Source organism: Heloderma suspectum, chromosome 7 (assembly GCF_057233095.1).
Source record: "Heloderma suspectum isolate Gila_16-S chromosome 7, 16-S_ref, whole genome shotgun sequence".
NCBI lineage: Eukaryota > Metazoa > Chordata > Lepidosauria > Squamata > Helodermatidae > Heloderma > Heloderma suspectum.
This window is the reverse complement of record NC_139464.1, coordinates 72,121,375-72,138,932: the sequence shown is the minus strand read 5'-3', so window position 1 is coordinate 72,138,932 and position 17,558 is coordinate 72,121,375. Positions and strand designations below refer to the sequence as shown.

Genomic DNA, 17,558 nt, shown 5'->3' with positions numbered 1-17,558 from the left:
TCCAAAAACTTAATGCTTTGTTTTGTAAATTCTTCTGGGGTTCCTCTCCACCAAGAATATCTTTAAAAAGGATGCAACTTCCAATTAATGAAGGAGGGGTCAGTTTTCCGGATCTAACTATGTACCTGTCAAGGGCTCCTTGGAGGCCTCTCTCAGTCTAATCCAATAGCCAAGTCCAGACACAGACAAAGGGATTCTTTTCTAAGTTTTATTCCTCTTTTACAACTTAACAACTCTACTATTAGCAACTAGATATGAGCAGCAGAGTACCTATGCCATAAGTTGGAACAGTTGGTCCCCGTTTGAAGGAGAATCACTGGCAGACCCTGAACTTATGGGCTAGGGAGAGTCCCTCCCCTTTTCCCTTGGATCCTCGGGGCGCAACCATTATTTGCATGCCAACCGGGCACTACGCCTCCTTTCCACGCCCTCCATTTGGCACCTCTCCCTGAGTCAGTGTTGTGCATCCAGCAAGTCTGCTTCCCGCGCTCTCTCACTCCCGGGACTGCTATCTATGCTAGGAATGCTGGTGGGAGGAATCCCTGCCAGCTGTTGGCCCTGGGAAGGATGAGCGCACTCCTCTCCCAGGAGCGGCTGCTCTTCCTCAGAATCAGAACTAGTCTGGGATTCTATGGGCTTAGTGTCCACCCTGACAGTACCATTGGGCCTATTTGCTGACCTTTACTAAATTTTGGTCTTTTCCACTCAGATTAGATTTTCCACCGTGGTCAGTGTTGGAATCTTCTTGTCTAGAGCCTCTCTTTAAATGGATGGCATAAGGTTCTCGGCATATCACGGCAGACAGATCTCCTCCAACAATTTTGGCAGTTAGAGAATTTTGGCATATAATGTCACATCAATTACAGTTTGATCCATTTTCCCATGCTAAACTGACTTTATGGGGAAATCCAGATTTAAGAATTGCTAAGAAAATGTTTTTATGGCGGTCTTGGACAGATAAAATGATCTTAACTCTGGATCAGTTAATGGGGGTTGATGAGTTTTTGTTATTTTCAACTTTGCGAGCTCAATTTGATTTGCCTGCTACACTGGAATGGCAGTATTTGCAATTGAAACATTTGTTGGTATCTAGATTCGGTCCTGCTGCTTTTACTGCTTTGGAGTCTCCTTCGTTATTGGAAATACTTATTGAAGCTAATCAGATATATCGACCTACGATTCATGTTTACAAACATTTATTATCAATGAATAAATATGACACAAGTGGTTTACAGCAGGAGTGGAACAGGGAATAGGAATGTCCTATTTTGTTTAATCAATGGATTGCCATCTTGGCGTCCGTATCAGACATTTCAATGGATCTTCGGTTACGCCTTATTCTGCAAAAACTTTTGTTTCGGGTCTACTGGACGCCACAAGGTCTTTTTAATAAAGATTTGCCAATTCGGCTAATTGTTGGAGGTGTAATACAGTCAATGCTTCTCTTATTCATATGTTTTGGAAATGCCCAATGGTTGCCTCCTTTTGGGAGGAAGTTATTATACGGATAAATTTTGTATTTGAAAGCTCTTTAATATTAACTGATGTAAATGTTCTTTTAAATTATTTGCCTGCTTCTTGGAATGTAACACATGGTCAGCATAAATGGATTTTTTGCGCCCTTTTGGTTGCTAAAAGACTGATACTACACTACTGGAAGGATAAAAGCTCACCACCTATAATGCAATGGACTGAAGACTTAATAACATTAGCAACATTTGAAAGAGTGGTATATAGGTGTAATTTGCAAATGTACTTATATGTGGATATCTGGTCTGCTTTTACTGAAGTGTATGTGTGACCTATTTTTTTTCCTTTTTCTTCTTTCTTTCTTTCTTTCTTTCTCGAATATTGTAATATTTGAAATTGAGAATTTTAGAATATGTTGTTGTATTTTTTTATTTCTTTTTTTTTGTTTTTGTTATGAAAAAAAGAAAAGCTCATGGTGAGTCTTGAGAAACATGTCTGAATGGACTTAGGGGTATTATTACCTTTCAAATTTACATATGAAAAATGGCCACTATGTTAAATGCTTCTGTGAAAGTGTGGCGTAAGCTAGCCAATCATTTTCCCTCTTGCCCTAAGGTCTACTAAATTCAGAGGCCACAATATCATCATGGGGCATGTAGACCATCTGTGTAGGACCAATTTGATGCTGAATCTGTGGCATAGGAAGATGATGATAAACAGGCATAGTACACAGTGCATGTGGAATTACTGAAGGCAACTCACTGAAAATATCTGCAGTATTTATTAATAGGCAAGCACATTACTTAGGAAGAGTCAGGAAATGTAATAATTCCCATAGAGAGCCACACATAAAGCTGCCTTACGAAGGCCCACTGTAGACATCATGTGGGGGGAAGGGAACCACTTGAGTTTGTGGCATGTTTCTAGTCTCCTATCCAATGCAGGAAAGGGTGCACTGTTTCAGGGACAGAAAACCACAACCAACTTGTTACAACAAGCCATACCAACATTAAGGCTCCATTTGATCCAGCTCATATTTAAGGCATCAGTATTTCAGAAGATCAGGACCTCTTCTCCCTGTTCCCTTTGTGCTGATGCACTGCCAGCTCCCAGAGATTACAAGTCCTGCCACAGTCTATGTCTTCCCTGATTAGCTCCCTGTAGCGTGGGTTGTGGTGTTTCAAGGCATCTGCCTTTTCTCGGAACAACCTCTCTACATTCTTGGCTGTATTGTGCAGTGTCCAACTAGGAACACCAACAGTTGCCATCTTGATACACCCTAAGACCTGCATGCCACCTGTCTCCTTTAAGCTGCATCCAAACAGAAACACCCATATTACTTCAAACTCAAATTTGCCACAAAAGATTGTCACTATCACTCTCATCCCTGCAATCAATGCAGTCCTTTTGGGTGGCCACCCTCCCTAAGAAGTGATCCTATATTATACAAAAGGGATGGCTTGAAATGGGGTAACAGCAGCTAGCTTAGAGTTCCATGTGAACATGCTCTGAATGAGCCAGAAAATATATCTTGACAGCTACACAAAGCTAAAACCATGATGTGCGACTCTCCTGAAGTAGCCTATTCCTCTCCATGGGATTAAAGAGGAATAGTCAGCATAAGCAATGCCCTGCACTCGCTACTTTACTATTGATCAACAAAGCTACTTCAATAAAACAAATCCCCTCTTAATTGCGTTGTTCCTTTTTATGCGAAGCATTGTCCAACTCATTTTCACTAGCAAACATGGAAATGTCTTTCACTATAATCCAAGTGATTTATATATAAATTTTAAAAAATCTGGTCTTCAGCACTATTATCTGCAGTGCTTACCAACTGGCCCCCTTTTAGGAATGTTTTTTGTCCATTTAAAAAACACCAAACTCCACTTCATTTCCTGCCCTGTAGCCAATTTCCAGTGCAGAGTGCCAACTGTCTATTTTATGGTTCCATGTCTTTTATACTAATGTTTTGTGAAATGTTTTATGAGCTTTCTAAATACCTCTAGATGGCCATCAATTTAATTGTCATTCTCTAAACCAGGCATCCCCAACCATGTACCCTCCAGGTGTTTTGGATTACAACTCTCAGAGTTCCTGACCATGAGCCATGCTGGCTGGGTCTGATGGGAGCTGAAGTCCAAAACGTCTGGAGGGCACCAGATTGGAGAAGGCTGCTCTATACAGACTTCAGCTGCCATCCTGAACTCATTCACTAGGGAACAAGTCCCACTGAACAAGTCCCAGTGAACAAGCTTCCGAATGAACATGCATAAGATTGTGTTGTCCAAGGAATGAGGATTGACCGTCTCGTCCTTAAGCCATGACAGCATTTCTCATTCAAGCCAGCATAGCAGCCATTTCTCACATGGATGCTTCTTTATGCACAGATTAAAACTAAGATATTTTGCAGATTTAAAAAACAAACAAACATTAGTTTAGTTCCCTCATCCTGACCCCATAATATAGATGTGAATGTTCTACCTCTGGTGACGAGGACAAAAAGGGCTTGATGTAGATGTTTGAATCATGCACCTTCAGGTCGTGGTCTCCAAGTCCTCTTGTAACCCCAATAGTTGCCATGACACGAGCCTGGGAACAATGAGACATTCAATCAGAACATAAGAAGAGCTATGCTTGATCCGATCAAAGGCCTATCTAATCCAGCATTCTCTTCTCACATGACCAGAAAAATGCCTATGGGAAACCCACAAGCAGGAGATGAGCACAAGAGCCCTTTCCAACTCATGTTCCCCAGCAACTAGTATTCAGAGACATGCTGCCTCCAATACCAGAGGCAGGGCTGTTCTAAGAGACAGGGGTCTGTGTGAAAGCTCTTACCACCAAATGTACCAATAAACTATGCTCAAAGACACCCAGAACAGCTCATACGGCCAAGTCAAAAAGAACATAATAAAAGCCTCACTAGACACAGAGTCCCCCTAAAATGTGGGCTATGCTTCAGGGGGCTGAGGGGGGATAGGGGGATCCACAAAAATCGGGCATAGGCACCGTCCTTGGCCTGAGGCAGCTGCTCAGGAGAGACGAACACTATTTTTCATATTTGCTTATTACAAAAATGTGATACCCCACTCGTCTTCAAAAGAAATGGGAGCAGCTTACACCCCAAAAGTGTGTGTGTGTGTGTAATTACAGGTAAGAAACAGTAAAGGAACTGCAGCATAAAACAACAATATAGAACCCTAAAGCAAAGGCAAATCAAGGAGGGATAACAACCCCAACATGAAAAGTAGAAGAGAAAAAAGTATCCTACAACTCCCAGCATTCCCCAGCCAGCCATGCTAGCTGTGGAATGCTGGGAGTTGTAGAACACTTTTCTGTATAAACATGGGTAGGATTCTGCCCTAAGATACCCATCAACCTCAGCCAATGTCAAACTGCATACTAGGAGAGGAAGATAGTGGGGAAGGCAGTCCTTCAGGTACCCAGGCCCCAAGCTGTATAGGAGTCTAAAGGCAAGAACCAACACCTTAAATTGGGTGTAGCTACGAACAAGTAACCAGTGCAGACCAAATTGCATTGAGGTATTATTTTGAGCCATCCTACTTTAGACAATAGCCCGGCAGCAGAGTTTTATACCAACTGAAATTTCTGGACACTTTTTAAGGGAGATTCCATGTACAGCACATATATAGTCCAGTCTAGAAGCTATGAAAGCATGAACAACTGTGGCCAGGTTCACCTTATCCAAGAAAAGTGCAACTGGCATACCAGCCGAAGCTGGTCAAACACCCAGGAGCAGGGCTGGATCAAGGAGAAGCTCCAACTCTTCAGGAGGAGCGCAACATCCAAGACAGATTTTATTCCAGACCATGGAATACCCAGTTACATATGAGCAATAGAGATGATGTTGTGGGCCAGAGCCTTATTATAAGGCAAGTAGAGGGAATGATACACAATGACTGATCATGTGAAAACGATCTACAGGGATTACACATGTCCACGTCAATGACTGTTTTTATAACACGTGGAGCATATAAAGCAAGGACGTTGACTTCTTTCAGCTCGAGGGCCAAATTCAATTTTGGAGAAGCTCCCCAGGGCCACATTCCAGCAGTGGGCAGAGATGAAGGCAAAGGGGATGAGGCCCCGATACCAAAAAAGAACTTGGGGGAGGGGGTTGCCATTAGAATGTGTAGATTGCCTGCCTGCCCGCTATCCGTAATGTGTTTACTTTAGCATAACAGAATGTCTAGACCGCTTACCATAAAGCAATGTCTAAGCTGAAGATTGTTGGTTCTAAAAGTCATAATGCTCAGTAACATTTACAGGTTAATAACCTGTTACAGGGTAACAGGTTAATAAGGTGCCTCTTATTTTATTGCATTTCCATACTGCCCCATAGCTGAAGCTCTCTGGGCAGTTTACAAAGATTAAAAAACATAAAAATACAGCATACAACATTTAAAAGCCATTTACATAAAACATACAAGCAAAAAGTATGCACGGAGACAACATATATCTAAAATCAACTTTGACCATGGGCAGGGGTGCAAAACCACAGGCCAAATTCGATTTTGAAGATCTTGGCAGTGATGCAGCTAGATAATCCTACACTCTGGACTTAATGGCCTTATGAGCACCCCCTTGAGATGGCCATTGCTTTCAGTTGTGAAGTACGCAACTAATGTTCTCCCCACTCCCACCATCAGCCCTGGTAAGCCCCAGCATGCCCATGCCAGTCTATATGCTGATATTGGGGCTGTTCATACAACACACTAACCCACACTCAGGGCTGGGTTTGCATGATCACAGGGGTAAAAGAAGCCATTCTGCCCCCCTGCTGTGAATGCCAGTTGCGCAACTGGCATTTTCATAATTACCCTCAATGCGGTGGAGGTTGCCATGTCGTCCAAACCTGGTGTGTAGTGCAGCAGGGGTGGCACTGTACCCACCCCACAACCCCTACTGCACATTTTGGATTTTAGGGTGGCTTTGAAGCCGCCCCCGCAGCGCTGTGCACCAGGTTCAGATGACACACCAACCTGCGCTGCAGTGTGGGTAATTATTCAAATGGTGATTGCATGAAGCCACAATGGCTTCTTTTACCTCTGCGATCATCCGAACCCAGGCAGTGGTTGAGTGTGGGTTGTTGCTGAACCATGGGTTAGCGTGTTGTCTGAACCCAAGACATTTTCCGCAGGATGGCTTGTTAACCACGCAGTATGGCTTGTTAACCACCCTGTTAACCACAGTTCAACGACAACCCACACTCAACCACTGAGTATGGGTTAGAATGTTATTTGAACAGCCCCACTAAGGGGTTAATAAGTTACCATGGCTTGTTAAGCACCCTCAGGTCATGCAAACTGGCCCAGTGTATACCCACGTCTCTCCCATTATACCCTAAATGTTGGTAAAAACAATTGTCTAAAGCAATTTTCCTTTACAAAAAACTGTCTGCCAGGACATTGATTGTACAATCAAGCATCCTTCACCAACTCCCCAGAAGGTCTGCATCACCACTACAATATTTTCAAGATCCCTTAGCTGGAGCACAGGATTCTTGGGGCTGCTTATGAAGCAGGTCCCTCATGCTTTTCATGGATGCTAAACAGTCCCAATACTGGCTCTAAAATACACTGAGAATTAACACACACTAAGGGGCACAAAGCAAAGAAAAAGAAATTAAAAAGTAGCAGGTGTGCAAATAATGTTGAAAAACATCATCCAAACACACAGATAAGCCACAGGAGGTTTGAATCCTGCACAAACTAGGTTATTTCTGAAGACAGGCTATTTTATAAAATTCAAATAAGCAGGCAAAACGTTGGGGAAGAGCTGCTTAGAAACAGTGAATGCTAGCAATCAGAGATGTCCACATCTTTTTACTGATGCTAGAGCCACATCTATCAGGTTTGCTGTGGGTCGTGCTAAGGATCTCGCCAGTCCTAACTATGCGTTTGCTATGATAGAATTATTTGTCAGCCTTCCTGCTCACCCCAACCCCCTTGAAAGGAAATTTTATTCCTAAGAATGAACTGAACAGTAGGTGCAACTCCAACTCCAACCCCCAAATAAATCACAAAGGATACAATCAGTCCTCCTATGTATCTCTTCTAAAAGAGAACTCAATCTTACTTGATCCGAGTGCACTAAACGAACTAAAACCATTATGTCCTTTGTCTTTTCCCAGCTTACTGGCTCACATTGAATTTCACAATCAAACTACAATGAACTGTCTGCAAATCAAGCAAATAAATATTTTCTTTTCAAATAATCTCTCTCTGTCCTGATTGCTTGACACTAAACCAAAACAACTAGGTGAAATAAGAAAATTCACCAGTAAATGTTATTAAGCTGCTCTCTCCCCCCACTCCCCCAATAGACTGCATTTTCCCACTTACAGACAGGAACTGATTTATGATGGACACAGTATTCTTTCATGCTGTCAGAGCAATAAAATGACGAGCTAGAGAGAGGAAAACACGGGACAGCTTGAAGCTGAGTGGTAAATAGCATAAAGGGCCCATATTCCTTTGAAATGACAAAACACTTGTTCCCACCTTCTTGCCTTCTCCGTATATAAGGGGAAACTTCAAGTCATCTTCTTCAATGGTTTTGTATGCCCTGTAGGAGGATAAACAGCATTTTGTAAACTTGGACTCAATTATCGACCCAGTGTCCTGACACTAGTGGTGGCATGTTGTGGTTTTTTCCCCAAGTTTGTCTATGCTCCAGCAATATATTCCTGCTTTCCCCCCTTTCTTGTTACTCCCCTCCCCCATAGGATTGTGCCTTTTGAACAAAAGAACAGTGAATGCAAAAACATTTTATTTATTTACTTAAAATATGCATATAACGCCTTTCATTAGCAAATTGCAGGCAGTGTACAAAATGCATTAAAACAACAACTAAAAATAAAAGACAAAAACAGCAAAGAAAATCTACCAAGCTAGGCAATGTAACAAAATTAACTTTTACAAACAAATTCTGCCCTTTTGCTTTAATAACAGATAGGAAAGTGAATTGGAACAAAATCCTGATTACCCAAACCACAGGCCATGGTATCTACCAAACAGCAATACAATTCCATAAAAGAATGGAATCACCTTATTAATTGGTAGCTGTGAAAAACAGCACGGTGGATAAAGAAAGCAAAGGAACAATCCTTCAAAGCTAAGTACATTAAGGAAAGTTTCAGGACACAAATACTTTCAATCAGGTTATTTACCACCCTCTTGACCATGACTATGACATTCAAACTTGCCTGAAAATCTTCCTGCCAGGGTCCCTGCCACTTCCAAAGACCTAATGGCTGCTTAAATGTTACAGCATTCCTACCTGGGAAGAAATTCAACAAGCAGTGTAGGAATCAGCAAGCAACACAGCTCCGTAAGGGTGATAATGATGATCATACCTGCATGTATTTTGCCACATGTATATGGCCTAGGAAGCTACAACTGATGACAGGTTCTCCATAAAAATACCCACTATACATAGACTGGTGGTCTATTCCTATGCAGAATTGATTTCCACATGGGAAATGTTTTTAACATTTGAAGCAACCCTGAGAGATAAGTAGGCACGTATCCTCTGCATTTATTGGCCACCACCACCACCAATGCTTCTTTGAACACCAAGGGAAATGAGTTAGGGATACTCGGAAAGAAAGAGGAAAGCAGAGATGGCTACAGTGGATGATTAGGAGGATGTGCCACTGCCACCAGCTAAGTGCACATGACTGGGCTGAAAAACAAATTTTTCTAGCTCAGCCACTCCGACCAGGTGCCCTCCAGATAGGCTGAACCACAACTCCCATCATCCCTAGCCAGAATGATGGGAGCTGTAATCCAACACATCTGAAAAGTGGAGAAAGCTGTTCTAGCTGTTTTAGAGAACTTTTTCTGTGGAGTATTAGCTTGTCTTCCCTATGACATTAGCAAAACTGAACTTGCCAAGATGAAGTTGTTCTTTTTCTAGATAACAGGCCAGGGATTGCAGAAAAGTGGTAAAATAAGCCGTGAAGCATTGCTTGATATACCTGACCCCTCACGCACGCCCACGCACGCATGCACCATACTTCTTTTACACAACTACAACCGGTTGGCCTATTTTTCTTGACTTTCCACAAGAAAACTGTGTTTATACTGTCCATGTCATTTATAGGAAGAGAGCGGTACATAAAATATACTATGCCACTGCTGTCATCCCATAAACACGGACACATACTGGAGGAAGAACCTTTTAAAGCATGCCAGCACGACACCCCTTAAGAGATCCATTTAATCTAAGAGCAACAAGCAATAAAATCACAGCTAAGTGACAGCTCTCCAGTTTTTGCCTTATTTTCCTAACTGCTGCCTCCGAAAGAAATCAATGGCTGCCCAAGCATGACAGAAACCGTAGTAAAGGCGAGGCTGTAATATTGCGTATGGCCTTGATTTTTCTCCAATTCTGCCATCTCAGAAGAACCACTTTCTCAGAGCAAAAGCCTTTGATGCAAAGGCAGCATCAAATATACTAAAATGCTTACTTTCTCAAGTTGCTGCTTTCCTCTCCCCCTACACGCCCCACACCCTGTCCAGCATTTGTCGCACTCTACAGGAGCACTCATTAAAGGATAAGTATATGTGCAAATTTGCATTTAGATTCAAATTGGAACTGAAAACAGTAGCATTCAGCAGTTTAGAAAGGAAGACCAAACAGTTCCTAAACCTCAAAAGGACACCCCAGATAAAATAAAAGCATAGCAGCAGCCGATACTCCAAGAAACAGAAGGACACCTATCGGCCCCATCTTGAGTAGACTATTGTAGCACCTCCAAATATAAACACAGCAGGCTGTGTTATTCTTCCCTGCTGACGAACTGCCCCAAAGTGTTTAACTTAGTGCCTGACATGCTCCTCCACCCACCCTTACAGACCCTATCGCTAATGTCTGTATATAGACGCTATCTCTTATTTTGGAGTAACACTGGAGCTGCTTAACACTATGTATCTCAATATAGGATTAGTCATCAAGTTTATTTTCCTTCACGTTTTGTTGTACTCTGCCTTAAACATTAAAAATACCATAAAATAAACTTTAAATCCTTGGCTTGAATGAAGCACACATAAAAATGAGTTATTAGGCTAGTCTGCATGATCACCATGGGTTAAACAAGCTGTGATGCATGCTGGGCGCCATTTGCCTAATCTCCCACCCAGCTACAGCTTGCTGTGTTGTCTGAATCCAGACAGCATGGCTTGTCGGAAGAGGAAACAACCCTCAAAAACTCAGCAACAGCCCATGATAGACCTCGCTTGTTTAACCCACAGTGATCATGAGAACCAGGTCAATGTGAACATATTGCTCAAAAAAGGCATGGTTAGAAGACTCTTGGAACAAAACAAATGCTAGTGACTGAGGGGCCTATTCCAATGCAAATGTATAGGCCAGTGTCAGGCGTCTATGCAGGCATTACAAAAAAGCAGGTAATGCAACACCCAAGCAGGGACAGGACCACACCTCATAGGCATGCCCCTAATGTCACATACGCCTCACAGCTCCGCCCCATGCATAAAGTGTGGATGTCTGCAGGGGGGAATCCTGCATGATTCAGAAACCCAATTGTATGCGGCAGTCTTTTCCAACCTGGTGTGCTCCAGATGTTTTGGACTCCCACCAGCCAGCATGGCCAATGGTTAGGAATGCTGGGAATTGTAGTCCAAAATATCTGGAGGGCAACAGGTTGGGGAAGGCTGGCATAGAGTTCCAAATCACATGAAGCCCTCCACATTTACAGCCATAAACACAGAGGATGCCTCCCTGCAGATGTCCACACTGTACACGTGGATGCCTAGGGATGGAACTATGCAGCACACGTGACATCAAGGGTGTGGCTATGCGTCATGACCATGTCCCTGTTCAAATGTTGCATTATCTACTTTCAGATAATGCCAGCATAAGGTGTCACTTCCATTATGAGCACACAGGATTTGCAAGTATTTTCAAGCTCTCAACAATCCTGTGAAGGTTATGACCAATTTTTGAACAGCGCTGGATAGGGAGTGGAAGATATCACAACTGTTTACCTTAGAACATTAGAAGTGCCTTACTTGACCAGGCTAAAGGTCTAACTAGCCCAACACTATCCTCCCAGCAGTGCTCAGCAGGATAACCATAGAAAACGGACAAGCAGGTGATGATGGACATAGCCTTTTCCCCTTTCCAATAGAATCTAGCAGCCAGAATAAATACTTCCTTGTTTTCCTGTTTGGCCTATCATGACTAATAGCCATTGAGAGTCCTAATCCTCCATACACATGTCTAACATGCTTAAAGTAACCAAGCTAGTTCCCATCACCATATCTTATGTCTCAAAGTTCACTCAAGTTCCTGTGTGTTTTTTCACATGCATATTTCGAAGGGTGTACTAGTAACTAAAACACCCATGGGTAGTAATATGCATGCAAAAAAGGAAGAAATGGGTAGGTTGGAGACACTTAACATTTTAGTGAGGAACGTTGGGGAAAGTAAATGGACACTTACTTCTAACTTCTTTTTACTGGAATGTCTATAGATCTAGTCTAAAGGTATGCTGTTTCACTTCTTCATTCTCCAAAGTCCTTTAGCAGCACCACTTCAGAATCCAAATGCAATTTCTTTCTTAGAAGAAAGGAACCACAGAGGAAAAAGAAGCAAGGCATGGCACAGAGTGTCTTACAGAACAGCTGGGAACATACAAGGATGAGCGAGCTAAATTCAATTCCAGATGATACATAAATGTTGCATTTGTACAGGTCATTTTAGGAAGATGGTGTGAAGTATAAACACATATTTAACATGCAATAAAATTAAAAAGGCATCTCCAGTACAAAAGGGGGAAAGCTCAATAAGGAGCCTGTGCAAAACAAGATTGTCATTCTTTTACACCTTTCAAGTGATTTAAACAGAAAGGGTATATTTAGAAGCAGAAGAGGTTTCAATGTTCCATTTTAATTGAAAATTTGAGTTAAGGCCATCCCCTTTCAAGAACCATCTGATTTTTATTTTTTTCAGGACAGACATGTTGGTAGTGCTTTTTCCTGGTCTGTGAGCCATAGTTCAAATTCATAATAATATACATTCTATATAAACTTAAATGCTTCAGTTCTTGAATAACAGAGTCTGATAGGATGCCCCACTTAGCTGTTTATGCAGAGAGAGAAAGCAAAGCTATGAAGAAGCCAATTAAGTAACAAGCACAATTAGGGGATTGCTGTTCTCTACACTCTCACTTCATATTTGTTATGTCAAAGATAGCACATTTAACAAGCAGGTCAAGGCAGTGATGGGCTGGTATTTTTCAGAGTGCCAAACAAAGCAGCATATAATCTGAGTGTATCTTGTAGAATCCATAGCAATGTCAGAGAGGATGCCAGCTGGGGAACTCCTCTCACAGGATGCAGCTAAGTGGGCCAGATTATACAGAAGACATGTTTTCAGATACAAGAGCGACACAAAGAATCATTCTTACATCCTTATTGCACACTCTCATAACACATCACTTTATTTCAGTTGTATTCCTCATTTCCTGGATCAAATTTTGGCATATGCACTTTCTCCTCCCAGGATCATGGGCTTATTTTTGGTTTCCCCACTCAATCAATCCTTATTTGTGCAACTGCACCTATATTATGACAACAGACATAAATATGTTTGCTCCAGTTTACTGAACAAAAAGAGAAAGACTGAGACCTAGGATTCTGAAGCAACTTGCCTTCAAGATCAAGATTTTAACTTCTACGAAAATAAATTAGAAATTTATGTTAACAAGGTATCTAGGTGAGTGTAAAATTTCAATGAAAAAAAGCTTCCAATAATGAAAGATGAGGGGTTATGACAAAAGCAAGGAAGAGGAAAATGTTAAACTTCAGTCCAGAGCATCACACAAACTATATACTACTTTAATGAGGTAGATGGGGGGGGGGGCTAAGACCACCCAGCTGGCTTCACAGATGAATGGGAATTTGAACCTGAGTTTTCCAAGTGTACAGCCTAGCCGTGACATCACACTGACCTCCAGAATATTGTAGAGTTAAGTAAATGTAGGACTATTCAGACATCAATTAAACGTACTCATTCCCAGGTCACTCACATGTGTTAAAATGTGGAAAGTTAAAAGAAAAATCTCAACAGAGAAAACATCTTTGGAGGGTTAACAAAAAGAGATCTCCAGTGATAACGCAGTGCTAAGATTCACAACTGAAAGCAAGCTGCCTCTGTAAATCTGATATTGCCACTCCTTCCTTTGCAGTTAGGGGGTGGCAATTAGCTTCTCTGTTTCGCCTCCAGCTTACCCTGCCCCAGTCTCTGCTCCTATGGCCCATGCGCACTTAGGGAAAGAAGAGCCATTCGTCATTGCCAGGAGATGTGCTGTACACAGCAGGTCAGATCTCTTCCCCTGCTGTTCCTGCAGCTAGAGCTGCAAATCTTGAAAAGATGCAGAACATGCATGTTGCCAACAGCCATTCATCATCACCGAATTGGGCTCCAAACAGAATCCACGGAGCTATACTTTGTCTGCATAGATGGAGCTGAGAACCCCAAAGGACTCATGCAAAGGAGTTTGGTTGAATCTGAGTTGCCCTCTATTTTTTTGTCTCTTTCAGTTTGTTTGTCAGTAGCTTTCAGACCACTGCTGTGGTTGCACCAAGGTCATCTTTAATCATATCTGTGTCTGAAAAGGCGTTCTAAGCTGCCCCCATAAATCGTTACATTAAACACACACACAAAATTCCTTAGATGAAACATATCATCAGGATAATCAAGGTGGTAAAAGATTACTTAATTATACAGTTAAGAACTGAACTTGCTGCCTTGCAGGCCTGTGAGGAATAGTTAGGCTAAAGTCTACAGTACAGTAATACAATCACTATTTTGGCTGAGCGTTCACTAAGCAAAAGCACACACAAGCACACACAAACACACATACAATTTGCAATAGGGGCTTCATGTGAATTACATGAATTCGGAAACAAGGTGCAACTGAGCAGGTGAAACATATGGCAGGCAGACTGCCCATTACTCTTTGTGCCCCAGAGTCAAACTGTCAGGGAAGACCACTTACGTGAATCAGACTAATAAGAGTAAGCTAATTAAACCCACTGGCGTTGGCTGGCAGATAAATCCAGGTCTCGGAAAGGGACATTGCCACTTTAAATACTGCCTTGGGATCTGTGGAAAAACTAATGAGGACTGTCAGTTGGGTCTCTTTTTATTAGGTGGCTCTCTGGAGGATAAAGCCTAAGGTTTCTGTAACAGGGCTTCTGTGCTTGATTCAATAAATCAATTTATATTAAAGGAGAGGGGAGGAGGAAGTGTAGGTCTGGTGTTGGCTTCATAAAACATTCTGTGGCATTTCTCAATCTACTTATCCCCTTCTCTGTCAGACTGCCTGACTGGGCTGTCAAAGGACATTGAGCAGAACAATAAAGAATAATCGAGTGCCCACAGCTACAATATTTGTTAAACACAACTGGAAAGTTACACAAAGCAAACCTCATACAAAGCATTTAGTGAGGACCCCTGGGAATGTATTTTTGCCAACTGGAATTTTAAAAAAAACACCTTTGAAGCTGGTTACAAGAGAAAAGTAAAGGTCAGCCTCATTTTTTTTAAAAGGAAAAGAAAACAGAAAACAATGTTAGGAAGTAGCTGCTTTTTAAAATCAGACAGGGAAAGCACTGACTGTAAAGGGGCATGAAAAGTTTCATGCTCTCCACCCCCACACTTTGGTGGGAGAGGGATTATTGTTTGCACTGAAGACTCCAGGCTTTTTGGTTCAGAATAAATGTCATATACACAAACAGAAATACCTGATGCCCATTGGTGGCTAATTGCAACCCATGACAACCAGACCTTACAGAACACAGATCTCCTGATAGCAAAGCCATTAGGGACAAATAAACTGCACAGGATGGCTCACCTCACACCCATCAACTGCATCTTGGCTTGGCGTTTAACCCTTTTTCTGTAGCTGAACGCACAATGGAAAATAATTCCCTATCAGCAAACCCTATGAGGAGAGACTGAAAGAACTGGGCATGTTTAGCCTTGAGAAGAGAAAACTGAGGGGAGAGATGATAGCGCTCTTCAAGTACTTGAAAGGTTGTCACAGAGAGGAAGACCAGGACCTCTTCTCGATCATCCCAGAGTGCAGGACACGGAATAATGGGCTCAAGTTACAGGAAGCCAGATTCCGGCTGAACATCAGGAAAAACTTCCTGACTGTTAGAGCAATACGACAATGGAACCAATTACCTGGGGAGGTAGTGGGCTCTCCCACACTGGAGGCATTCAAGATGAAGCTAGACAGCCAATTGTCAGGGATGCTCTGACTTGGATTCCTGCAGTGAACAGGGGGTTGGACTCAATGTCTTATAGGCCCCTTCCAACCCTACTATTCTATGATTTTATGATTTCTGCACCCTCATGAAGTTTTCTTTGGAATCATTAATTTTTAAAAATGGCCAAAAGCAAATTATGAAGCAGAGAGCACTGACAGAGCTTTTTGAAACAAAACAGGTACTGCTCACAACAAGATCTTCCTGAATACGTGAAAGGGAGCTGTGCATTAGCGATGGAGGCTGCTCAACATGCTTCCTCCCTGCCCTCTGGGACCTCCCCGCATCCGAACTAGCTGCTGCTACTGCCTGACCACACCCACTTGGAGCCTCAACATGCAAAACGTTCTGCACCTGAAGAGCTAATGTATCAGGGAGAAACATTTGTAACTTTCCATAAAGTTTTTGATGTCAGGGAGAAGTTCACATCGAACTCTTCGTTCTGAAGTGGCACAGCCCTATAAAGACTGGAACACACCTTCCCATAAGAACATAAGAAGAGCCCTGCTGGACCAGACCAACGGTCCATCCAGTCCAGCATTCCATTCACACAGTGGCCAACCAGCTGTCAACCAGGAACCCATAAGCGGGACACGAGCGCAACAGCACCCTCCCGCCCATGTTCCCCAGCAACTGGTGTACAAATATTAAGGAAAAATGTTCCTTAATATTTCGAACTGGTCTAAGGCAGTGGTTGGAAAGATTTAAGCTGCCTCACAAAAGAAAACAACAACAAGGCAAATGTTCAAGTACTTGCATCCTGAAAGTACAGTCACATGAGAACTCTATTTGAATTAGCCTTTCAGTCCTAAGGACAAAACAGTCGGAAATATATTTGAACATACAATCATAGAACTGGAAAGGTCCTCAACATTCATCTAGTCCGGGGGGGCAACATGTGGCCCCGGGAGCCCCCCAGTGCAGCCCCTGCCACTCCACCAAAATTCAGGGGGACCCCCTCCCCAAATCTAAAATATGTATTTTAAAAAATTGCAAAAAGAATTGCCACTGGAGCTGCTATGGAGCACCAAGGGGGTCATATTTGCTTGTTTGCACACTAATTTTGGCCCTTTCGGCACTCCATAGCAGCTCCAGGGGCCATTGTTTTAAAACAACACCCGTCAGCACTTGTGTGTGTGGGGGGGTGCAGCCTGCAGGAGGGGGGGCGGCCCCTGCACCTCCCTAAGTCACCCACCCCTGATCTAGTCCAACCCTTGCCGATGAAGGAAATGCACTGCTTTTGGATCTCTGATAGGCAGCCATCCAGCTTCTGCTTAAAAACTTCTAACGAAGGAGAGCCCACCACCTTCCAAGACCATCTGTTCCACTCTTGAATGGCTTGTGCCATCATGATATTCTTCCTACTGCTTAGGTGAAATCCTCTCTTGTAGTTTGAACCCACTGGTTCTACCTCCAAGAGCAACAGAAAACAAATTTGCTCTATCTCCAGTGTGACAGCCTTTCAGATACTTTAACATGGCTTTGTATCCCCTCTGAATTGACTCTTCTCCAGGTTAAACATAGGGAACCTGTCAGAAAATTTCAGCTTGAGACAACTCAGGTCCTTGTCCCATGCGGAACAGTGCACCTCGACTTCAGCCACAGTATGTGCCTCACATAAGCAGGCACGGAGGATGTCAAGTTTTAATCTCCCACCTACTTAATACACTAATTTTTGGCACAAAACCTGAACAGAACAGACAAAGGCAACAAAGGCACCAGCAGCAGTGAGGGGCAATGTTTGAAGGGAGGTGTCTC

At 42.6% G+C, this 17,558-nt stretch overlaps 1 protein-coding gene across 3 annotated transcripts in view; it reads right to left on the bottom strand.

Moving 5' to 3' along the window:
- PPM1H (protein phosphatase, Mg2+/Mn2+ dependent 1H) overlaps window positions 1-17,558 on the bottom strand; it is a 118,230-nt gene that overhangs the window by 15,939 nt on the left and 84,733 nt on the right. For all 3 annotated transcript variants that reach the window (XR_014784412.1, XR_014784413.1, XM_084810613.1), the window contains exons 7-8: window positions 7,998-8,061; window positions 3,955-4,062 (exon numbers count right to left, since the gene is read on the bottom strand). Coding sequence is in view for 1 of the 3 variants with exons in the window: in XM_084810613.1 (XP_084666739.1) it covers window positions 3,955-4,062; window positions 7,998-8,061 (172 nt within the window). In the remaining 2 variants the exon portion in view is untranslated. The remainder of the gene's footprint in view (window positions 1-3,954; window positions 4,063-7,997; window positions 8,062-17,558) is intronic.